At 36.4% G+C, this 25,461-nt stretch overlaps 3 protein-coding genes and 1 pseudogene across 22 annotated transcripts in view; all 4 read right to left on the bottom strand.

Moving 5' to 3' along the window:
- Positions 1-9,620, bottom strand: part of LOC147871722 (structural maintenance of chromosomes protein 6-like) — a 37,157-nt gene extending 27,537 nt beyond the window's left edge. For 9 of the 17 annotated variants that reach the window (XM_087360279.1, XM_087360280.1, XM_087360282.1 and 6 more), the window contains exons 1-2: positions 9,228-9,276; positions 6,108-6,213 (exon numbers count right to left, since the gene is read on the bottom strand). In XM_087360279.1, coding sequence (XP_087216405.1) covers positions 6,108-6,213; positions 9,228-9,261 — 140 coding nt within the window. In that variant the 5' untranslated portion in view covers positions 9,262-9,276. The other 8 variants (XM_087360290.1, XM_087360289.1, XM_087360285.1 and 5 more) reach the window with 8 other exon arrangements.
- Positions 6,404-6,516, bottom strand: LOC147871723 (U5 spliceosomal RNA; annotated as a pseudogene).
- A 2,970-nt stretch (positions 9,621-12,590) lies between the features above and the next one.
- Positions 12,591-20,622, bottom strand: LOC147871721 (uncharacterized). 3 transcript variants are annotated; one of them, XM_087360329.1, is made up of 4 exons: positions 20,481-20,622; positions 17,052-17,124; positions 16,753-16,913; positions 12,591-16,367 (listed from the first exon to the last, which is right to left on the bottom strand). In XM_087360329.1, exons 2-4 carry the CDS (start codon positions 17,120-17,122, stop codon positions 16,312-16,314), a joined length of 288 nt encoding a protein of 95 aa, XP_087216455.1. In that variant the 5' UTR covers positions 17,123-17,124; positions 20,481-20,622; the 3' UTR covers positions 12,591-16,311. The 3 variants fall into 3 exon arrangements, with proteins under 3 accessions (XP_087216455.1, XP_087216454.1, XP_087216456.1); XM_087360328.1 differs by lacking the exon at positions 20,481-20,622 and adding an exon at positions 19,830-19,935; XM_087360330.1 differs by lacking the exon at positions 20,481-20,622 and adding an exon at positions 19,003-19,491.
- Positions 20,574-25,461, bottom strand: part of LOC147871719 (uncharacterized) — an 8,612-nt gene continuing 3,724 nt past the window's right edge. For both annotated transcript variants that reach the window (XM_087360320.1, XM_087360319.1), the window contains exon 5: positions 20,574-20,934. In XM_087360320.1, coding sequence (XP_087216446.1) covers positions 20,675-20,934 — 260 coding nt within the window. In that variant the 3' untranslated portion in view covers positions 20,574-20,674. The remainder of the gene's footprint in view (positions 20,935-25,461) is intronic.

Genomic DNA, 25,461 nt, shown 5'->3' with positions numbered 1-25,461 from the left:
AAAATTAATTTCATACTCATTTAGAGAAAAATTATTATCGATATGGTAACGTGATACATTCACATACTAAATAAAACCTACAAGTAAATATGTAGTACACACACATTTAATATAATGAACACTGCTAATTTGATACTAATTAAAACAAATTATATAAACAACAAAATTATTATTCTTTAACCCACTGCTCCTCAGACTGTACAAGAAGAAAAACACAGTGAAATGTCACCTGTAATTTTAAACTGGGTTTAAGGCACTACAATCTACTGTTTAAAATGTTTTAAAAATAAATTTAAATGGTGGCATTTGACATCAATATATGACGATTCACTTGTGGGTACAAGTCGATTGCTGAGGTACCAACTGAGAAGCTACAGAATTAAATATGCTATCTTGTTATTTGTTTCATAGAGATCCTTGAAACAGCAAAGAGCATTCTCAGATTTTCTTGTTCAATATTTGGACCAAATACGTATGCTGCAGGACCCTTGTAAGGGGGGGAGACATTTAGACAGGGGTAGGGGTGATTTGACTGAAGAGTATCAATGGGATTAGCAGAGCAAGGTATTGTATCACCTGCCTGGAAAGAGTAGTAAACTATAGCACATCCCACAGTACTGCAGTATGATACAGCTTGCTTTTATGATATATAAAGAGTTCAATTTCTTCCCAATAAAAAATGACAATCTCATAAACTCGTGGGTATTTTAAGTAGAGCTGAAGTCTGAACTTCATTCCCTCAAATATATACACAGTCATAATGATATAAACAGGGGCATTTTAAACTGCCTTTAGACTGTTTAGTCCGATTTTGACATTCTGCAGGAAAACAAAATTCCTTTTAATTATTCCAAATTGTTTGAAAATTTCAAGTGAATCTTAGTTAGAGAATCCTTTCCTTAAAGTGGATGATTAGGTTAAAAATTAATCTTTGACGTACTGTCAAGCCTTAGAAGCATTTTGGACATACACAGTGCTATTTGTCTGAATATACAAACATTATAACAATATCATGACACAACAGGACCATATAGTCCTATTCAACCAACCACACACACACAAATTAATGGGACACTTAACCCTTAAAGCTTAGGAACATTTGTTCACACAGATCAACGCTTATATCGTCCAGTAACCGAGACCTTCAACAAAATGATGGACACCAAGAGAATTCAATGGATGTCATGGTATTGGCCAAATTTTATTTTAGATTTTAATTGAATTATTCTTATTACCAGATGCCATACTGCCACAACAAGCTGGTTCAATTTCACTGTCAAATGAGATTACTTCATCAGAGACACTCTTCAAAATTAGATGTTCTCTATTTCGTTCCTCAAGTTTCAACTAAACGTAACTTCAATACATATGTCAGTTTCTGTAAACATACGACGTAGGTCATTTACAGTATTCAAACTTCCAAAACAACAAAAATCACGCAACTACAAACAATGAATGAAGTATTATTTGTTGTGGCAACATTGCGTGTTTCATCTAGCTTACATTCAGATGTCACTGACAAGACATCATCCCCATGTGATCTTTTGGTAAAAATAACTTTCATAGGGTTGGTAATCTTAATTTCAATTTCGGAGTTGTGTGTGTGTTTGCTTACAGTTCAAAAAAATATATTCTAATTCATATGAAATTTGAAGTGCTTCTTCCTGGAAACCAAGAAGATATTTTAGAAAAGTCAAAAACTCAGTCCTGAATTTGAGTGCTGGTGATGGTGCTTCCTGTTGCTTGGAAACTAGACATGAAAGGACAGTGCCATGACCGAAATTGCTTTTTTCAATAAGCAGACCACAGTAAAAATGGCTGCAACTCCAAAAACAGAGATACGGGTGAGAAATGGCCAATGAATTTTGCTTACAAAACATCTTGTTCCTGCTCATAAGGTTCTTTTACATGCCCTAAAACTATGACATGAGACCGCCGGCTTTACTTCCCCTCTGAAGAAAGTTTTATCATCCTTAAAAGTCCACCGACCTTGGCTGGGTTTGAACCCGAGAACCCTGGGTCCAGTGGCGAAAACGCAAACCACAAGTCCACTGAGGGCAACTTAAAAGTACAATAGTCAAAACAAACAGGTAAGCAGATTAATACGGAGCAATCACATTATTACACATTATCAGACTTTCATCTCATCATGCTGACTTAAGAAGCAAGTAATGAATTCCCTATTTCTACCTGCTGACTCAGACGACTCCACCTTGATGTAGTAGCCTCCACATCTGATTTCACTGTCTGTGACATGATGCCATCATCCACAAAATGACGTCCAATATCCTGGATCTTGGCCAGGCGAGCTTCTGGATGATTTCGAATGTAGTTTTCAAGGTCCTTCAAAAGAATTGCTAAATCATTTACTTTCACAAAACATAAAAGTAGCTATAGTGACTTCGAAAGCGATCCAGGAATGACACTTTTTAGGATATAAGCCAAAAGACCGATCATTTGCAGGAATTCCATAATCTTCAAACACAACTCCATATAAATTGTTTGTTCTTTAATGTGTTTACTCATCAAGGAGATGTGCAGAAGACTGAAATAAGAATTATAACCTTGCAAGCTACCCTGAAAGACCATTTCCTCAGAACTCACTCTGATCCATAAATTTCAACAAGAGATGTGAAAATGAATATAAGCCAGTTCAGAATGTAACTGCTACATAGCCTGCAGATATGGAGTCTTCTCAAAGGTTTCAAACTCAGTTATTCTGACCGAGGATTTTTGTGGGGTCTCCTTAGTATTTTCACATAAATGCAAGAAAACTGCCCTAAAGTAGACTCTCCCCTCAAAACTACCCTACTCCTATTCATTCAGTTACGAGGGAAAAAAATGTGTTAATGCCTGCACTCATCACCTTCACAGTAAATAGTCTACATGCATTATCCTCAGAAGGTAAATTTCAGATTCACTGAATATGTAACATTTGAGGTTTCCACAGTGACAAATCCAAAGACAATGATCACTGGTAAACTTATACCAGACCACAGAAGACAGCCATCTTATGTCTGGTCATCTGACTAAGTGATTTCCCTAATCGCTTCTCTAGTTTGTCCAACCAATCCATTTCTTGGGCAACCAAAGCTGATTAAGGAAAATTCTCATATTTTATTCAATTACAGAAATTTCAAAAAAACAAAAACAGATGATAGCTGAAAATAAACTATAAACTCTTGCCTGACTTACAACATGACGTAAAGTCACCTGGTAATTAAACAATATCTTACTATTAAATAACACACGTAACATTTATGCACACTGAGTGGAAACATAGTGAGTATGCATATACTGAAAAACGTGAAATGATTCAGCATCTGTGCGTCAGTCACCAAGATCCAGTTATCATCTGACTTACTCATCACCCAAATGACGGAGGCTGCAAAGCATCTCAGCAATATTATGGTAAAATTAGGATGAGCGAAGAAACATAACCAGACTTTTCAGTAAGTTTGTTGAAGGAATCTGAGCAGTTGTAAGAAATGTGTGTCTTCCAAAACAATTCATCGAAGATCTCAATGGAAGCCCAGCGACACCAGAAACAAAAAGATCACAACATCAAAATGCTGATAAGTTTTTCTAATTTCAACAGAAACAACCATTATAAAACTGTTAATATAAAAGTACATAAATCTAAACAGTTCTGTCAGTACAAAGTTCCTCTGTTACGGATGATGGCACAGTACAATCTGTTAAATCATTCTCCATAAATTCAAAATCACAGGATGTATCATTTAGAGGTTATGAATCTCGATGTAAGGTCATGTGTCGTACTTGCAATTTACATTTCTTAAAAACTAGCAGAACATATGAAATAAGCAATATTGCTATAGACATCTGCAACATTTCAGAAATATCTTTGACAGAAGAAACAATTAGCAGACCTCAAATAAGTAAGCTGTTTCAAAATTTAAAAAAAAAATAAAATGACTTTCATCGAAGATACTGAAATTTTACAGTCCAACAGTAAAGCAGATAAAAAGTTATACAAATTAGGGGACTTGTTTACAAATAAATCAGACATCTCACCAAATGTAAGTTAATAAGGATGGATTCTCATTCTGATACAAAATCTTAAGAACCAACATACTGCTGCAAAATTTGTCTCATCTGCTGACTTACAAGCGGAAGTAGAGTCAAGTCAATGTGTCAAAACTCCTGGAAAACTTCAGAAAGAACCTTATTTCCTTTCCAAGAAAATCAGAAGTGATAAAACAATGGTTCATGGGTAACCCCAAAACAAATCTTCAAAATTAACAGGTCTAGTATGATGAATCATAAAAGAGGCCAGACGAGTTCACTCAAATGCAAGGAGCACATAGAATGTCCTCCTCTTTTGATGTAAACAGAAATCTGTATTGGGAGTTTATTTCATATATAAGTTTTTCTAAATAAAATGTTGTGATTGCTTTCTTCACTCTGTTGTTTGTGCAGAAATTTCTGACAACCATTCCGGCTGTTGCGCATTTCTTAACATATTCCTCCGCATTTAGTATTGCGCGACTTTTCGTTCTTCCAAAAACTCAATTTAGAATTCAAAGCGAAAAGGTTTCGATGACATCAATGAAATAAAGGGGACAATCAAAGACTAGGTTTTCAAAATTCCACAGCAACTTATAAAATTACAGAAGCTCGGTATTTGCTGTAACAGGTTTGAAAGGGTACTTCCAAACAGAACAGCATCAAATAAGTACTGAGATAAAATTTCAGTATGGAAATTTAACTTGTCACATCTCGTGACACTGGCTATTAATGAAACAATAGGAATGTGATTCCTCACAGAAACTGCAGGATACAGAATGCCGGATCTTAAATGTAACAAAGATAATACAGAAGAACCAATAATAAATATGAGGACAACATGAAAACTATGAAAAGATGCATGAGAACAGAATTCCAAAGCCACTTTATCAACATAAACCGAAGAGTAGAACAATCCAGGAATGCCTGAAAAAAAAAAACAGAATAACTTTAATCCCTGTATATGGGGCAGGCCAAAACTTAATCCATAATGTTGATGTTGATCACGATGAGACGAAACACCTTCAAAAACCAAAGATGATAAATTCAAGTTTTAGATCCTTTACAGCAACACATTCATAAAAACAGGCCAAATCTTTGGCAAGATGAGAGGACAGTATTACTTTTGACAACTTATTCCTGTCCGAAAAAACAAATAACAGTGTTCAAACATTTACCACAAGAAAAAATCTTAAAGAAATTTAATTTTCAATCATACATACACAAACAATAACAGTAGAGATTCTTGGGCAATGACATTCCAGGCTTTTTACAAAAATAAAGTATGTTACAAACATATTTCCAACTCAGTCCTCAGTTATGAAGATGGCGATATGCGTTCAACCCACGAACAAAGGACAAGTAGCGGCTTTGTCATTACGCGTGAATCGAGTGAAGTTATTTACTTCTCAGAATGGCACGTGTAAAATACCCACAATATTAATGCATAAACGTACTCAATTTCCCTTGCCCAAGTCACATACATTCGAATATGCAGTCAATTTCTAGCGTTCTTCTTCCAATCACCGCCCGCACAACATTCGCAAACAACTCAACACAACACAACCTCAAATTGCAAAAAACGAATATGAACGTACGTTGCAGCGTCTTAAAGGATAACCGAATGACAACAGGAAAACCATAACGATCCACACTGCAATGAATATTCTGATTTAATACCTGGGTCCAAGAGTTACGAAGGGAACTGACCCTCAAAACACAAAGAAACTAAAACAAGGCGGGGTCCTGCGCAAGCGCAAGACATCGTCACTTGCCAGCAGTCACAAGTTTCGTGCAAGCAAGCCGCTCTCTCTCTCTCTCTCTCTAACCGAATTGCTCATGACTGAGCATCCTGACCCCACATGCGTTGCTTCAATAGGCCGTGTTCAATACACTCTCAATAAAGTATCACCACGGTACATAACACAGGAAAGCCGATTTCACTGCACTACACATCACTAGAAAATTATCAGGTCAAGACTTCCGATACACCTGGTGGTTTACTTTCATACTTTTACAGGTTCCCTGTGCTGAAAGAAATATTCTCTGTACATCAGAGAGAAGTAATGATGAACACTTACCCTTTAGACGGGCCGCTGGCACACGCAGCTGGATCTTCCTGCAAGCCAGACAGCTGATCCTGAACAACATGCTTTACTCTCTTTCTTGATGGACCAGGTTCCATTGCTGTGAACATACAACATGTATAAAGAAAATACAAGCAGTTTTCATCTAGGATTTGACATGGGCAATGGAATTTGTAATAGTGAATTGATAAGGACACGGTAGTGTTTGAGAATAATATTACGTTAGATCCCAAAACTGCACAGAAGTCTTCTTTTTTCTGACATTCTCAATACAACAAAGTTAAAAAAATAAATCAGTAATCTAAATGTAGGAATGAAACTGTATGAACCATATGTTCCCCTCAACAGAAATCTTCAGTAAAAGGCAAAAGATTTATGCGAATATCAAGGGAAACCTGAGTTTTTAAATAAGCTAAATAATGTAGAATAAAAAATTAGATAAAACCCCAAGCATTTGGGAAATGTGTGATTATTGACGTTGAAAGAAATACGAGTATAATGAAATAACAGTATGTAACGACGCCATGCTGCAGAATTCCGCCCCAAAACATGTAATGACACACACCCTACCACTTACAATCTGGTACCTTGAAACAGTGGGGTGCTTCCTCAAGTATAAACTTTAACCTTTTGCAGCTGAAACTCGTGCAAATAATATTTAAAAATCAACTTTCTTTTTCTAACAAAAAACAGCCTAATCAACTGGTGAATGCTCTTTAGCAAAATTATCAATGCTGATCAGCCTGCAAACTAGTATACCAATTCATCAATGAAGATGAACATGACAAAAATTTAAACCAATGGCAATGGTATATCACCTACGATAGATGTGACAGACATTAAGAGTGTCCCAAGTTACATCTGTCATTTCCATACGGTTATCTCTGCACGAATATCATAAAATGTAAATGTTGTGCATTGAGGGAATTTCTATAAAAGCCCATATTATATTGGACCAAATTGTATCCTTGTATTTAAATACGTGCTCAAAAGCTGTCATTACAATAAAAAAGTCATTCAAATTCTGAATGAAAGTTCTGTAACAAGTGAATAATATGGGCATGTGAATTCTTGCAAAGCAGAAGCAATCTCCTGACCAGCACATCAACATCCAGTCACAATCCCTGCAAGATTTCAACACTGGTATAGTGAAGATAGTTTCAACAAATGTTCTCAAACAAAATGAACAACAGCAAGACCAGCAACGAACATTCACATAAAAGACACACTGCACCTTAAATTCATGGGCAAGGTCTGTGTTGGAAAAGCTGGCAAACAAATCAAAAGAAAACACAAGATACACACACAGATTTCAAACTCGACGTAACATTTGGGTTGTGGGGCTTCCATAAAAATAAATCTGTAACAGGCACAGTATCTTCACTCTCAGTCTGAAGCCATTTTTCAGTTCACTGTCAATCTTTTCAAAACTTCTCATAGCACGCACCATGACATGAACTTTTGATTTCCTCATTTCTTACTAACTCTGGAGAAAGTTTCCCCATAATCAAACCAGTGTTACTGGACTCCCAGAAAACTATGCCCAAAATACGCCATCAGTAGGTCAGCCTGGTATATGGTGTTCTTTCAAGGATGGAATCACTCAATCCCTATCACACACTTTTATTATAAATTCTGTTGCCCATTTTCTGTTCTCAAATTTCCTAAGTACACGAAGCCTTTGTTTTACTGTCAGTAGAATTTTATTATGATTTTCATCCACCTTCTTTAGAACCCCCACCCCCACCCCACAGGTAAGTTGAAGGCCTATTTCACCTGTGCTTATTTAAAAAATTAGTAATGCATGAATATTCCAAACACTCATAATCAGGAGCTTACTGAACAAGTAAGAACCCATAAATTTCTCTTTCATGACATTATGCAATCATAATGTACAAAGTCAACAGATTTCTAGTACTTTCCTTTTGCAACCATGACAGGCCCAATATAGACAAGTTGGTGGGGAGTGGAAATATTCTACTTGAGTGTGCGCTTTGGAATACAGACAAATCACATATTGGATTAACTGACAATTCATCCTTAAATAGGAATGATCATACCAGACACGGATTACAACTTAATTCAGAAGGCAAGTAGAAGCTTGTGCAACTCACTGCTAATTAGATTAGGTGCAAACTGGATACCTGTAATCACTGATGTAAGATCTAACCCTTCTTTTAGGCTTAAGCCCAAATCTGTCACCAAATACCTGAAAGATGTCTACATCAATGCTAATAAACCAGTTCTAAATTCAGAATACAATCAAGATAACGTAAGACTTGAGGTTCTCACAGCGGTGAATATGAAGATTTCTGTCTTCTGGGTTATTGCGCTGTGTAGTCTGGTCGATGTTAACCAACGTTTCAGAGGTCATACTGCCTCCGTCATATTCATCGCCCTGATGACGGAGGCAGTATGACCTCTGAAACGTTGGTTAACATCGACCAGACTACACAGCGCAATAACCCAGAAGACAGAAATCTTCAATCAAGATAACAATTCTGTGGTGCACCATCATAACATAAGAGGACTTTCAAACAAAACTGATCAACTATCAGTGTCCATTAATAATAAACACACACCCTAATCTGTGTTTAACCCAACACCAGAGGTAAAACTTGAAAATGTTACTTTTGGAAGTACTTACTCTAGATGAAATATGGTAAAAGAAGGTGCAAGTATTATTGCCAAAAAGAACCTAAAATTTAATTAGATAAATGTATTGTGTCACTAAAATAACAAGAAATAGATGCTGCATTGTGCAATTGGAATCTAAACATTCCAACATATATGTCCTAGCTATATATAGAGCCCCCACTGGCAATGCTGACTTTCCTAAACAAGTTACAAAGCATTATAAATTATCTTTATAAACCTACAGCACAACATCGTCAACTGTGGTCCCATTATCATCAATACAAATTATCTTATTGAAATTTACAATAAAAATGTGTAAAATGCTCGAGTAGCATCTTCCAATGTCATGGCAACAGTTAATTTCCCCATAAGAATCCAAAATTACTCCATCTGATCACGATGTATGACTTCTAGTAATATTAATAATAAAAAATCGATCTCCAGTTATCATAAGTACAGAATACCAATCAGACTCACAAATGAAGACACTATTAAAGAATGTATCTCTCATCGAATGAAAATTGGGAATGAGTATTAAACAGCCTTGATGTAGATTCAAAATTTAACACATTAATAAATAATCTCTTAAAAATGTATAAGCAAGTTTCACCACCAAAACAGTGATAAAATATCTGAAAAGAATGATTGGATCACAAAGATAAAAAAAGATTAACTAATTTGTCAATAGTGGAACAACCAAATAATGAAAATTCACTGCACGAAATATTTTAAAATACTTACTTCCTCGAGGTCTAAATCAGATTAAATGTGAGAATCAGACTAAACAACCTAGAGCAACCCAACAAAATAAAAGCAGTCTGGAAAACATGAAAAAATTAAATCATGGAAATATTCTACAGAAATATTGACCTCATTAATAAAGATAAATGATAATGTAATAAAAAATATTAAGCTCTTAGCAAATTATTTCAATATTTCTTAACAAATACAGAATAGATTAATAATCACGTTGCAAAAAAGAAGCAGAAGACGAACAAAATATGTTAGTTAAACAATCCCAAACACACGAAGTAGAATGATGGCGCCTTCGTCGTCGCGACCAGAGATGACATTATCAGAAACGCAGAGAGAACCACTATTCTCGTCAGCACTTCAAACACATGTGCAATATTTTTTGTTCTTCCTTTGTGTTCAAGTTGATTTTATTTTTCAAATTGTCTCCCTTTCTCTGTTGTTAAACATCAACTTTTCTCATGTTATACTGTTTAGGCTATCTCCATTCATCCTGTCTTGATTTTGCTACAACTGAAAACTATCCCCCTGCTATTAATGTTAATTTTCAGAATTCTTCATCAAAACATAGTTTATGCTGCTTCAATTTGTAACTACATACATTCTCTTTGGTAGAGAATGTTAGGTTCACTATAACACTTTTTCAAATATTTCTGAAGTTGTAAAGTTGTTTCCTGGTCTTTAATATTCACACTGTGTACTTTCTTCGCATTAAATCTCTCCCTATTAAGCTTTTATGCTACTCACTGGTTTTGTAACAGTCACTCCCCAACTGTTGTAACCACTGGATATTGATCGTTATCTCAGTAAATTTCTAAGAAAGCTTTTATATCAAGTATAATTGAATGCTGTCTTTTGTCCAACAAGATGTGATGGATATGACTGTCTCTCTTCCTATCGGGAAACACCAAAATGTATTTATACATGTCTCAAAGTGGAACATCATATGCCTCACAGTCAGACTTTCCAATTTGGAAAATGTGTTATCTAATCACCCTAAACCTCTAAATTAGCACACTAAAATGAAGTGAAATTTTATTTATTTTCCTAATTCTTCTGTTTAGGGTAAAACTAAAGGATTTAATATAATTTAATTTATTTTTCACAATATGAAGCAATTAATTACATTTTATATTTTACGTAATTTTAAACACTGTTTTCAAGGCCACTTTCTCTGCTTTGCCATACCAAGGGTTCAAAAAACACTGCAGAATATCCACCATCCCAACAGGAGCCAAACCTTCTGCTGCATTAAAGATTTGTACCTATTCTATCTTCCTACTTATAAACAGGAACATAGTAAATTAGGACTCTACACTCAAATTCCAAAAATAGTGACCATCTTCATTTTCCACCACTTAAACTTCCTCTTTGGCCTTTCCTACCTCTCCTTCTTGTATCTGCCTAGTCTCTGTTCACCAGTCTACGTTTCTCATCCCCCTATCACGCTCAATCAAATTCAATGTTCACACAAATTCATACCCTGGACATATCAGGACAACCGTGAATGTTAGTATCATGTTCCCACTACCATTTCAGTCCCCAAAGTAACCACTTTCTAGATCGTTGCTAAAACACACACACAATTCCATTCAAATACTTATTATCACCATACAAGGTATCCATACAGCCTACAAACCACCTAATTCAGAAGCTGGCAAAGGAACTGCAACCAACGCTAAACATATAAATGACATACAGTTTATATGCTAAATAACCTATGAATATATCAGCACCAGAAAAACAAAAATCGTTTTCCCTTAACACACAACAGGCTATAAACTCTACATATTCAGCTCTCACAAAGCTACCTGCAAGAAGTGGGGTTCCTTCAATGTTATTGAAGAGATATATTACTGACCGCTGTCTAACAACTGACAATCTTGAAATATAGATAAGACATGAACTGCTCCGAAATCCGTAACACTTGATAACTATAAACAGAAGCAAAAGGGATACAACACTGTACCTCAGACACTTCAATATTCCTGTGACAATCTGACTTCAATGGTCTTATGCCTCGGCCCAGAATTGGAGTCCAGCTAGCAGCCTCAAGTATTCGCATTTAAATCCCTAGTTCTCATACATTAGAGGTTAACAAACTACTACCTCTGCATCTGCACCTCCACATTTCAAACGCACTAAGTCAAGTATGGCTCACATTCCCACAGAACATTCAACCCACTGCACCTCAAACTGAGGTCTCCCCATCTTGGGTTTGTGTGTGATATGTCACTACAGCTACACCAGGCATTGCCAAACATTTCAGCTCACGGGGTCCTCTTCAATGTTTTATGAGATTCCACACAGCAGCTCTCAAATCTCACAGTTTTAATATAAAATTATGTTTCAAATAACATGTCCGACAGCTACTTGTGTACTGCTGTTTAAATGAAATTCACATTTCATTAACATGTGGGAATATACAAGAATAACAAACAAACACCAAGTTTAAGCTTCGGAATTAGTAAAAATAGATGGTTATAATCTTTCATGCTCTTGTGATTGCCCCTAAAACTATTTTACCTCTTTCTAATGTGACCTATCGCAGACACTGACCCTGACACACTTGAGCTAAGCCATGACCAGAAGCCATGTTCCCTTGTGCTATATGCTCTGACCCGACCAATGAGACTTGTTAGCCAGGACAAACAGTAGCCACGTAGATGACACTAAACTGGGTCAAAAATAACAAAATTTAACATCTTCCCTCTTTTTATAAGTCTGCTTCCTCCTCCGAAACCCCAACAATTCCTGATGCATTTCTTGTCGCTTACACCCAAGCTAAAAGATCATCCAGCCTTCATTCGCATTAGAACCACTGAGTTTCAAACTGTTACTTCCTCATATTCATAATCACTCTCACATAAAATATTCAATTACACGACTTAATGGATTCAGGATTGTTAAATGCTCTTTCCTAGATCCTGCTGAAACTCTTATGCTCATTTAAGGTACAATATTATGCTTTCAAAGTTTTCCTATGCATGCTCTTTATGAACATTGAACTGTCTGCAATGAGTCCACACGTCAGGTTAAGGGAAACAAGCAGGAAACAAAATTAATTCAAAATAGACAACGACAATCTCAATCTGACTACTCTCTCCTTTTTATAACATTCAAGACAAAAATCTGACACCAACACGACAAGTGGGCATTAAACAACTGTTTCTGTGTGTGTGTTTACATTCATAGTTACTCAACCTGGTTCACACTCTCACAACCATTTCAGTAACATCCCCTCTTCTTCAAACTACTTGTTAATATGATCTTTGCCATCAGCTTTACATAACCTGTCTGTCCATTAAACAGTACAACTGCTTTATATTGCTAAATTATGAACATTATTGCTAACAAAAATTGTAAAACTGCACACGCATAGCTGCAAAGACATATAACTTTAAACAGAGTAATTCTTTGACAGATCCATAAGAAAATTCTACACTTGCCCTAAAAATAGGGGAAACCTGGGATTCCACATGGACAACAAAGTATTCCTTACAACAAACAGTACAAACATCATCAATACTGGAAATTACATTTTAACTTTAAACGAAACAGTTTCTGACATGCCTTTAACCACTTTTACAATTTATATATATATATATATTCAGAGATTATCAACAGTTTCTCAACACAAAGAAATAGCAAGCTTTGTTCTACAAAGACTTCTGACAGAACAGTGTATGTAATTTCTAATGCTGTGTGAAACCAAGAGATGAATTGTGTAACTATCACTGCACAAGGTATGTGATGTAGATTGGTTTATTTGTAAAGACAATCCCCAATAACTATTTGTCCCAGTGTGAGTACTTTCACCTTTCTTCAAGCATGTCTACCTTGAGGGTTTGTGACTTACAAAAGAAATGGCAATTTCACAAAGAGGCAAGCTTGGCCAATGTAAAATATTGCAATGTCATGCATTTCATGCAGGAGAATTGAAAAACAATTACCAGTAAAGGCGTGTAGAGGCACGCAGTGTTTCAAGTGACACAAGATAAGCAATGATACTTGTATTTTACCAGTCCTCAGACATCCTCCATCCATACTTCTGAAATTCAAGCAGAGTAATATGATCTTCTCAAAAACATTTAGCTGCTATACAGAGTAAAAACAGTATGCAATATTTTATCACAGCCAGTTATTTTAAATCCACGATCACATTCTTTCAAGGCCACTTGCCAAAACTGGGAAAAACTTCCCCAAATCCCTGTAAGACACCTCGATAATGAACTGTGGTTCAATAATGTGCTTGTGCCATTCATCATAGTCAGATGCCATAACAGAGAAGTTACTGGATATTTTATCCACACTAAACTTGATTATTCTTTAATGCATCCTTCTTTGAACACAAGGTATAGCAAATGAGGTTTACAGTAATACACCTTTACTCTAAGTATCTTAAAGCCAGTAATCACCAGGGGTTATAAGGACTAAATTAAAATTACAAATAGGTTGTAAATGCACAATAAGGGTGAAAGATACAGGCACTGTCAATTGAACATTCATGAATCCTTTCAAATCTGAACAACTTTTCAGTTACGCACAAGTCACATGTTGATATTTTAATGCCCAATTGTCTCTAAAAGCAAATATATCCTTATTTGCTCATTCATATCATATAGTGAATTATCACTAGTCTTTAACTATGCTTTTTCATTTTATTATACAATAAGTGTATAGTGAAAAGACACAATCACAACTCGTTTCATCAATACCTACTCATGAACATATAACGAACAATTCATGTCAATAAGGCAAACAGAACAGCAAAGCAATAACTCTGATCTGTCATTAAAAAAACTAACATAAATATAGGTATCCAAGAGCATGGCCCTATGGAAACTATGAAAACTATTCAGTATTGTTTTTGACATACAGGACTGCATATAAATACAAGAATAGCAAATTCCTATATAAATCTTGTGTATTATCATCAGGCATTCAACATCACGACAGTGACTGCAGATGCCTGCACTGTCCTCTTCTTCTGTGTCAAGCAAACGAGATCAAACTTTTAATTACTAAGAAAACTTTGTCTCTGGCACGCAACCTGATATATACTTAAAAGAACTCGACTCTATGATATTCAAACTGCAACATTCACTTCTACTCAACAGACGTCCATCCACATGGTTTCACCCATACATAAGAGATTCTTCACATACAAAAATCAATTCTCCATGAAATTTGTAAATACGGGTTCCAAAACTTTTAATGGTCACATTTCATGTACACTGTATAAGCATGTATGCACTTATTAGGTGTACATATATAAAGACATATATGCATGTATACATAAATGCAAAATGCTGCTCCATCAGTTTTCATTCATGGAAGACACATATACATATCAATTGCATGTAATACATGAAAATAGTAATATTACTAAATATCTCATATAATTTTGTAATTATATATATTTGCTTTAAACACATTAACTGGCTAGTTACTGTTGAAAACAATGTACATATGAAATAAGTTCCCTCTTTCAGTAATGCTTTGCTTTCTTAGCAAACATAATTTTATAATAATAATATATATACAGTAAAACCCCTCTAGTTTGACACCCCTATATCCTGGACACCCCTCTATATTGGACACTTTTAATTGGAACCGGCGAATATCCTATAATTTTACTTGTCCACAACACCCGATAACTTGGACACCCCTTTATCCTGGAACTTGAACACCTCTTTTGTTGTAAGTTGGACAGGTTCATGCACTTAGCTTCAATGCTTTTATGGGAAACTTTTACAGTTAGTATTTTGTTGTTTTGAATTTCTGACTTATGAATGCCTTCTACCTGAGGATTACCTTATGTTTGAAGATGTGAGACTTTGGACACATCATTGGAATTATTTTGTTGAACCCTTCACTGGACTACAGTACGTATTACTGGTACAGTTTTAACTTTGTCAGTACTATGCTTGCAACTGAGTTAAACAGTGTTAACAGAAATTGGAACGGTATGCGTTCGCTCATAATCAACCAGGAGTGGTTGAAACTTTATTCTGATTGCGGCAAAAATTAGAAAGAGGATGGCAAATTCCAAGGTAAGAACAAAAAAGCAGTATCTTGTGACGGACTTTTTTATAAGAAATAAGTGACATCATATGTTGAGCTAATGTCTTAAGTACAATTAAAAAGAATACATTCTGAACATTTAAAATTTCATTGAGGCTGGGGTGCAATGTGCAACCACGAGAGTGGGTTTCAAAAGATTATTATAATTAATAATTAAATTATTCTTAATTCGAGCAAGCCTACAGTAGTTAGATTATGTAAGTAAATAGATTGCATTGTCGGTAAACGTAAAGTATTGGTGCCCTTCCCTTTGAGCTTATCCATGCAAGTTTAATTTACTGAAAACAAAATTTGTAAAAGTTTAATTTACCTTTTTGATTTTTCTTATCAATAATTTCCTTGTTGGGAAGGGCTCCATAATACTCTACAATTACCACATTGTCATTACACGACAATTTGAAAGGATGATTTTCCCCTTTCCCTCCATCCTGGACACCTCTGTAAGTTGGACACATTATCGTGGAACCGCAAGTGTCCAAGTTAGAGAGGTTTTACTGTATATACATATAAACTATTTGAAAATGTGACTTCCTATATCACCATTCTTGAAAATCAAACATAATCACATAACTTGTAACATAACATAGTCAAAAGTATGATAATGATAAACTTTTCAAAACTGAACATCAGTCAGAAATGACTTGAAGCTTTCACAGTGACTAAATGTGATAAAATCTTCTCAGGCAACCAGCAGCATCAATCTGGAGCAAAGTCCAGCATTTCAGAAACCTACAGCTGCTTCTTTGGCTTCTTGCATTGACTGGCCAGTGCCCACACCTGTGAACATACAGCACGTATAAAGAAAAGTCATGCAGTTTTCATCTAGGATTTGACATGGGCAATGGCATTTGTAACAGGGAATTGATAAGGACGCGGTAGCGTTTGAGATTAATATTACGTTAGATCCCAAAACTGCAGAGTAGTCATTTTTGTCTGACATTCTTAATACAACAAAGTTAAGAAATCAATCAGTAATCCAAATGTAAGAATGAAACAGTATGATTCATATAAATATTAAAAATAATTTCAAAATTTTCTAGGGAAATTATAGATTACTATGACGACACAAAATCATCACCTATTGGTATTCCTAACCTCATCATAGCATACACATTCACAAACATAGCACTCATCGTATACCCAGTGCTATGACTCAACTAACCTGTTTCCTGAAGCTTCATTTGCTCTTCCTCACGCTGCTTCCGCACAATGCAGAAGTGTTTGAACTTCCGATCATGCGTCAGCTGCCCTTGGTAAGCAGGAGGTGGCCAACATCGGCAAATGCATATCAACTGCAGCAAACGGATGGCGATGTCAGAATTCCTAGCAAACAAAAGGACAGACAGTTATCAGGTCAAGACTTCAGATACACCTGGTGGTTTACTTTCATACTTTTACAATTTCCCTGTGCTGAGGGAAATATTCCCTGTACATCAGAGAGAAGTAATGATGAACACTTACCCTTCAGACGTGCTGCTGGCACATGCAGCCGTTTCCTCCTGCCTCACCCTCTTTGAAGGACCAGGTTCCATTGCTGTGAACATACAGCACGTATAAAGAAAACTCAAGCAGTTTTCATCTAGGATTTGACATGGGCAATGGCATTTGTAACAGGGAATTGATAAGGACGCGGTAGCGTTTGAGATTAATATTACGTTAGATCCCAAAACTGCACAGTAGTCATTTTTGTTCTGACATTCTCAATACAACAAAGTTAAAAAAATCAACCAGTAATCCAAATGTAAGAATGAAACAGTATGAATCAGATGTTCCCCTCAACAGAAATCTTCAGTATTGAAGGGAAACCAGGGTTTTTAAATAAGCTAAATAATGTACAATAAAAAATTAGATAAAACCCCACGCGCTGGGAAAACGTGTAATTATTGACGTTGAAACAAATACGAGTAGAATGAAATAACAGTACGAAACGACGCTATGCTGCAGAATTCCGCCCCAAAACATGTAATGACACACACCCTACCACTTGCAATCTGGTACCTTGAAACAGTCGGGTGCTTCCTCAAGTATAAACTTTAACCTTTTGCAGCTGAAACTTGTGAAAATAATATTTAAAAATAAACTTTCTTTTTCTAACAAAAAACAGCCTCCTCAACCGGTGAATGCTCTTTAGCGAAATTATCAATGCTTACTGTCAGAATGATAGAAAGCAGAAACATTATACTCTGTGGCCAAATGGCACTATCACTGAACGCTCTTTGTGGTACACTTTATTACCACTGTGTTTCAAAGGCGTTATGCAATCGTATATTACCTACGATAGATGTGACAGACAGTAGGAGTGTCCCAAGTTACATCTGTCATTTCCATACGGTTATCTCTGCACGAATATCATAAAATGTAAATGTTATGCATTGATGGAATTTCTATAAAAATCCATATTATACTGGACCAAACTGTATCCTTGTACTTTAAATACATGCTCAAAAGCTGTCATTACAATAAAAAAGTCATTCAAATTCTGAATGAAAGTTCTGTAACAAGTGAATAATAAATCGGGCATGTGAATTCTTGCAAAGCAGAAGCAGGCTCCTGACCAGCACATCAACATCCAGTCACAATCCCTGCAAGATTTCAACACTGGTATAGTGAAGATAGTTTCAACAAATGTTCTCAAACAAAATGAACAACAGCAAGACCAGCAAAGAACATTCACATAGAAGACACACTGCACCTTAAATTCCTTGCATGTGTGGCAAGGTCTGTGTTGGAAGAGCTGGCAAACCAATCAAAAGAAAACACAAGATACACACACAGATTTCAAACTCGGCGTAACATTTGGGCTGTGGGGCTTCCATAAAAATAAAACTGTAACAGGCACAGTACCTTCGCCCTCAGTCGGTACCTGGCGACTAACGCACTCAAGCAGTACGCGTCACAGCCAAAATTTTATCTATGAAATCTTCCACATTCAAGTCTTCACTTTGCACAAATCCAGAATACACCTTGGCCAGATATAGTTTATAAGATTTGTATCACTGTGAAACACCAGTGTTATTAAGATCTGAGCTTGGTATGTTCCCTTCAGAACATTCACTCCTATATGAAGTTTATAAACTTGACCAAGAGAATTACATGAGCATGAATTACAGAATAATAGCCAAACTGATTTCAAGAAATTCTCTTTCATATTTTATACAATAATAACGAAGACATCACAGTTAAACAACTTTTCTTTTACAACCATAACCAAAAAAGTTAACAGATTTCAAGAATTTCCCTTTCCCACCAGTTGTATTGATTATCAGGGCTAATGAAGGGTAGAAGATGCATAAATAATAAAAAAAAAGAGCTAATCCAAACTATTTTGTTTGGTGCATTCACAGAACTTCACAAACTGCTTAACGTTCCTCACACAACAGACCTTTTTTAAGAAACAGTTTGTAATGCTCACTTGTTCTGAAAACTCTTTAGACTCTCCCTCATGACAGCATGAACTTCACTCTCATTTGTCTCATGGCAGCACTGACTATGTCCACTTCACACGCACCACTTTGAAGCCATTTTTCAGTTCACTGTCAATCTTTTCAAAACTTCTCATAGCACGCACCATGACATGAACTTTTGATTTCCTGATTTCTTACTAGATCTGGAGAAAGTTTCCCCCATAATCAAACCAGTGTTACTGGACTCCCAGAAAACTATGCCCAAAATAAGCCATCAGTAGGTCAGCCTGGTATATGGTGTTCTTTCAAGGATGGAATCACTCAATCCCTATCACATACTTTTATTATAAATTCTGTTGCCCATTCTCTGTTCTCAAATTTCCTAAGTACACGAAGCCTTTGTTTTACTGTCAGTAGAATTTTATTATGATTTTCATCCATCTTCTTTAGAACACCCACCCCCACCCCACAGGCAAGTTGAAGGCTTTCACCTGTGTTTCTTTTATCTTCTTACTATAAAAATTTCTGATTCCTCGTTGTCTTCATGAAATGACGTCATCAAATAGCGTTATCCATAGCCGAGTCACCTTTAAATGTTCATTCCTCAGGAATGGTAAGAGTAAGGGTAATGTAACCAATATGTAAAATGATCAGTAAATAAAGACCTTTAAGAATCTGTAATGTATTTTGTTGTAATTATAATTGCTTATATATTTATTGTAATTTTAATGAACCAATGTGTGCAATTTTCAATGCATCTGGCGGCGTTAAGCGCCCGCCTCTCGAAAACCGTAACAGATGGATCTGGACATATTGCGTACGAAATACGTATTACCTCTAGAGCTTTCCATATCTGTTTTCAGATTTTACATATCACAAATGGTTTAGGTTCTACAAATATTTATTTAGCGCAATCCACTCGCGTCATTTCTTTACTTGGCAACTTGAGTTCATTTTCTTCCCTACAGGAAGCAGAACAGTCACGACTTCAACGCCTCTCTCTAAAGGAATTCCGACCATGAAATACACAAGAATATGTAGGCTATCATATGCCGAGTAAACAAATAATAACGCTTCACTACCAAGCCAGTCGCATTATAACAGTTCTACAAGCAGCACGTGGCATCGCATTATTGGAAACTTAATTCACAGGGCAAGTAGAAGCTTGTGCAACTCACTGCTAATTAGATTAGGTGCAAACTGGATACCTGTAATCACTGATGTAAGATCTAACCCTTCTTTTAGGCTTAAGCCCAAATCTGTCACCAAATACCTGAAAGATGTCTACATCAATGCTAATAAACCAGTTCTAAATTCAGAATACAATCAAGATAACAATTCTGTGGTGCACCATCATAACATAAGAGGACTTTCAAACAAAACTGATCAACTATCAGTGTCCATTAATAATATATACACACCCTAATCTGTGTTTAACCCAACACCAGAGGTAAAACTTGAAAATGTTACTTTTGGAGGTACTTACTCTAGACGAAATATGGTAAAAGAAGGTGCCAATTTCTCTTGGCAGCTGCCTTCTTCGTTGCCTTGGATTTTGCAGTAGTCTTCGGTCTCGGCGCTTCGGCTTCTTGGTAGGGACTTTTGTAGCTTTCTTAGCCTTAGATGGCAATTTCTTGGCCTTCGGCGCTGGAACCTGCTTCTTTTTCTCAGGAGTCTTCTTCACCGGCGTTTTTTCGAAGATTTCAGCTTTGCCTTTGTAGGTTGCTGCTGTTTCTTTTCCTTCGGTGCAGACGTTGAAGAACTCCTGCCGCGAGCAGTAGTAACTACTGTCGGAGCCTTCTCAGGCTTACCAGAGGATAACTTGAACGAACCAGAAGCTCCTTTGCCTTTGGTCTGCACAAGCTCTCCCGATGCTACGGCTGACTTGAGGTACTTTTTGATGAACGACGCCAACTTTTCAGAATCGACCTTGTAGTTTGCTGCAATATACTTAATTAGATAAATGTATTGTGTCACTAAAATAACAAGAAATAGAAGCTGCATTGTGCAATTGGAATCTAAACATTCCAACATATATGTCCTAGCTATATATAGAGCCCCCACTGGCAATGCTGACTTTCCTAAACAAGTTACAAAGCATTATAAATTATCTTTTTAAACCTACAGCACAACATCGTCAACTGTGGTCCCATTATCATCAATACAAATTATCTTATTGAAAGTCACCATAAAAATGTGTAAAATGCCCGAGTAGCATTTTTCAATGTCATGGCAATAGTTAATTTCCCCATAAGAATCCAAAATTACTCCATCTGATCACGATGTACAACTTCTAGTAATATTAATAATAAAAAAGTCGATCTCCAGTTATCATAAGTACAGAATACCAATCAGACTCAGAAATGAAGACACTATTAAAGAATGTACAACACATGGATTGAAAATTGGCACTCAGTATGAAACAGCCTTGATGTAGATTTAAAATTCAACACATTCCTAAATAATTTCTTAAAAATGTATAAGCAAGTTTCACCAAAAAAAACAGTGATAAAATATCTGAAAAGAATGATTGGATCACAAAGATAAAAAGAGATTACCTAATTTGTCAATAGTGGAACAACCAAGTAATGAAAATTCACTGCAAGAAATATTGTAAGATACTTACTTCCTGGAGGTCAAAATCAGATTAAATGTGACAACCACACTAAACAGCCTAGAGCAAAAAAACAAGATAAAAACAGTCTGGAAAACATGAAAAAAATAAATCAGGGAAATATTCTACAGCAATATTGACCTCATTAATAAAGATAAATGTTAATGTAATAAAAAATATTAAGCTCTTACTAAATTATTTCAATATTTCTTAACAAATACAGAAAAGATTAATAATCACACTACAAAACAGAAGCAGAAGACACAACAAAATATCTTAGTCAAATAATCCCTAACACACTAAGTAGAATGATGGCGCCATCGTCGTCCCAACCAGAGATGACATTATCAGAAACGCAGAGAGAACCCCTATTCTCGTCAGCACTTCAAACACATGTGCAATATTTTTTGTTCTTCCTTTGTGTTCAAGTTGATTTTATTTTTCAAATAGTCTCCCTTTCTCTGTTGTTAAACATCAACTTTTCTCATGTTATACTGTTTAGGCTATCTCCATTCATCCTGTCTTGATTTTGCCACAACTGAAAACTATCCCCTTGCTATTAATGTTAATTTTCAGAATTCATCATCAAAACATAGTTTATGCTGCTTCAATTTGTAACTACATACATTCTCTATGGTAGAGAATGTTAGGTTCACTATAACACTTTTTCAAATATTTCTGAAGTTGTAAAGTTGTTTCCTGGTCTTTAATATTCACACTGTGTACTTTATTCGCATTAAATCTCTCCCTATTAAGCTTTTATGCTACTCACTGGTTTTGTAACAGTCACTCCCCAACTGTTGTAACCACTGGATATTGATCGTTATCTCAGTAAATTTCTATGAAAGCTTAGACATCAAGTATAATTGAATGCTATCTTTTGTCGAACAAGATGTGATGGATATGACTGTCTCTCTTCCTATCGGGAAACACCAAAATGTATTTATACATGTCTCAAAGTGGAAACATTATACACCTCACAGTCAGACTTTCCAATTTGGAAAATGTGTTATCTAATCCCCCCTAAACCTCTACATTAGCACACTAAAATGAAGTGAAATTTTATTTATTTTCCTAATTCTTCTGTTTAGGGTACAACTATAGGATGTAATATAATTTAATTTATTTTTCACAAGAATTAGGATGAATCATGAACTAGATTGTATCATACAGGGAGCACATATTGTGAGGCTGATCAAAAGCAAAAGGTTAGCCTGGCTTGGCCATGTTGCAAGAATGGAAGGAAACCGGGTAACTAGAAGAGTGATGGAATGGAGACCGATTGGAAGAACGATGAGAGGGAGACCATGGAAACGATGGATAGACGACGTGGAGGAGGATGTGAGGACGATGGGAGTAAGAGGATGGAGAAGAATTGTGAATGATAGGACAGTATGGAAAAAAATCATTGAACAAGCTAAGACCCACACAGTGTTATAACGCTATAAGAAGAAGAAGACATGAAAATAGTAATAAATATCTCATATAATTTTGTAATTATATATATTTGCTTTAAATACATTAACTGGCTAATTACTGTTGAAAACAATGTACATATGAAATATGTTCCCTCTTTCAGTAATGCTTTGCTTTCTTAGCAAACATAATTTTATAATAATAATATATATATATATATACATATAAACTATTTGAAAATGTGACTTCCTATATCACCATTCTTGAAAATCAAACATAATCATATAACTTGTAACATAACATAGTCAAAAGTATGATAATGATAAACTTTTCAAAACTGAACATCAGTCAGAAATGACTTGAAGCTTTCACAGTGACTAAATGTGATAAAATCTTCTCAGGCAACCAGCAGCATCAATCTGGAGCAAAGTCCAGCATTTCAGAAACCTACAGGGAATGATGTGACATGTTGCTGATGTTTCTTGTTAAAATACATAATCAATGGAGCCAGACCAATGAATGCATCTGGATCTTTGTCAGAATGACCTGATCAGTATCGTCCAAAATCCACAAATCAGTCAAAAGTACCATCATCTGAAACTGCAGTAACACCTCCAGCTTCTTTTGGTCTCTGTGTCACTTAACATGACCTCCGTCTTCTCCAGCCCTGTCCGGTCCTAGCACTGCCTAACCTTATTTGCTTTCTGCCCCACGTTAATGAGCAGGTTCTGTGCTTGGCTCAGCGTGATTAAACTACCCCAGTTGCTCAATGGCCACATGGGAAGGGGAATCAATTATGCACATGAACAACACTGGTTATCCATCACACCACTCCCTGATAACGGAGAAAGGAAAGGTCCCCGAAACATCTGACTTATGCTGCGAATTGACATGGCTGGTTGCCCGAGAAGATTTTATAATCAGTCAGTATCATAAACTACGTAGCAGCCACACATTTCACATTCAGGCACTCAGGTACCAGACACTTCATCAGTCATCTCTCATTACGCTCCGATGTCCCACAGCAGGTCATCGACATGACACAATCTAAACATTCCAGTACCGCATCGTCTATTTTGTAGGATTATTTCACAGATCATGCAATTTCCAAACTTCTGCACGTAAAATATACAACGGAAGTAACAAAGCCTGATCAAAATCAGCGTGAATACGAGCGCTTGAAGCATTTCAGTCAGTAATCACTTGTTTCACAGAAACGAGGCTACTAAACAAATGCTGACTCCATACTGTGCTATGGGCTCAAGAAGCCCTCCCTATTGTCATCAGCTAATTTGCAGATGCCTCAACAGCTGTCAAACACGTAAGATCATGCCATATCCATATCCACAAGACAGTCACTGTCAAGTTCATTACTTTTAGCTGGAACTTCTCTAGTTTTTTGTTAAACATTCCAAGCATCCTGTTCATTTCACCTTATCAATTTGCTATTATTGCAATGTACGAGGTGCGATCAGAAAGTTTACAGACTGCGCCTATAAAAACCTGTACACTTATCTCAGGTATTAAATTCATCCATCACCCTCGGAGTAGTTCCCCTGGGAGTGAACACAACGATCCCAGTGCCGCTGCCAAGCCTGGAAGCATCCCTGGAAATCTTTCTTTGTCAGCCTGTCAAGCACCATCTGCGATTCTGCCTGAATCTCTTCTATCGTCTCAAATCTCCTTCCCTTTAGCTGAATTTTCATCTTTGGCAAGAGGAAGAAGTCACACGGCGAATAAGGAGGGTGCGGGATGACAGCCATGGTGTTTGAGGCCAAAAACTGCCGAACTTTGAGGGCGGTGTGTGCTGGCGCGTTGTCATGATGCGTCGCATGTGGAGTTCTACCTTTAGATTCAGCTGACAGGTCCCATAGCCTATCCCAACAATGTCGCACAAGTCGTTGATGGTACGACGTCGATCTTCGTAACATTTTCGGGCGTTGTGCTCGAAGATGGTCGTCCAGAATGCTCGTCATCATCGACAGAGGTTCGGCCATTTTTAAAACGTGAATGCCACACAAAAGTTTGCGGACTCCCCAAATGCTTGCTTTAGAATTTCATAGGTTTCCGTAGCCGTTTTGGCGAGTCTTTGGCAAAATGTGATGCACACACCATTCCGAAATCGCAGGAGGGTCGGTGTAATGCACTACCAAAACGCCCGTAACCAAGAAACAAATGCTACTTCGATTATGCCAGCTGGCACACTGATTCACTATGATTGTAGGCCGCACCCCCTAGCGGCAGAAGCTCGTACTACATCCGGTTCGCCCTCTATTGACACAGTCTGGAAACTTTCTGATCGCACCTCGTAATCTGCAAACCAGATACTGTGCACCTGTTTTCCATTAATTTTTCTTAGAATAAACAGTGATAATTTCTCTCAAATGCACAGCTAACTGATATTCGTAACAGACACACGTTTAATTGTCTTTGAGGT

Source organism: Zootermopsis nevadensis, unplaced genomic scaffold (genome assembly GCF_977971745.1).
Source record: "Zootermopsis nevadensis isolate Lab colony 2312 unplaced genomic scaffold, Znev_1.0 Znev_ptg000042l, whole genome shotgun sequence".
NCBI lineage: Eukaryota > Metazoa > Arthropoda > Insecta > Blattodea > Termopsidae > Zootermopsis > Zootermopsis nevadensis.
The sequence above is the reverse complement of the archived record's forward strand: the minus strand, read 5'-3'. Positions and strand labels throughout refer to the sequence as shown.

Bases quoted from the DNA above. Each gene is read 5' to 3' on its own strand.
- LOC147871721 (XM_087360328.1), bottom strand. The intron at 16,914-17,051 runs GTAAGTGTTCAT...TTTGTTTGCTAG, and splicing joins GCCAGCAGCACGTCTGAAGG to GAATTCTGACATCGCCATCC. The intron at 16,368-16,752 runs GTTAGTTGAGTC...GTATGTTCACAG, and splicing joins AATGAAGCTTCAGGAAACAG to GTGTGGGCACTGGCCAGTCA.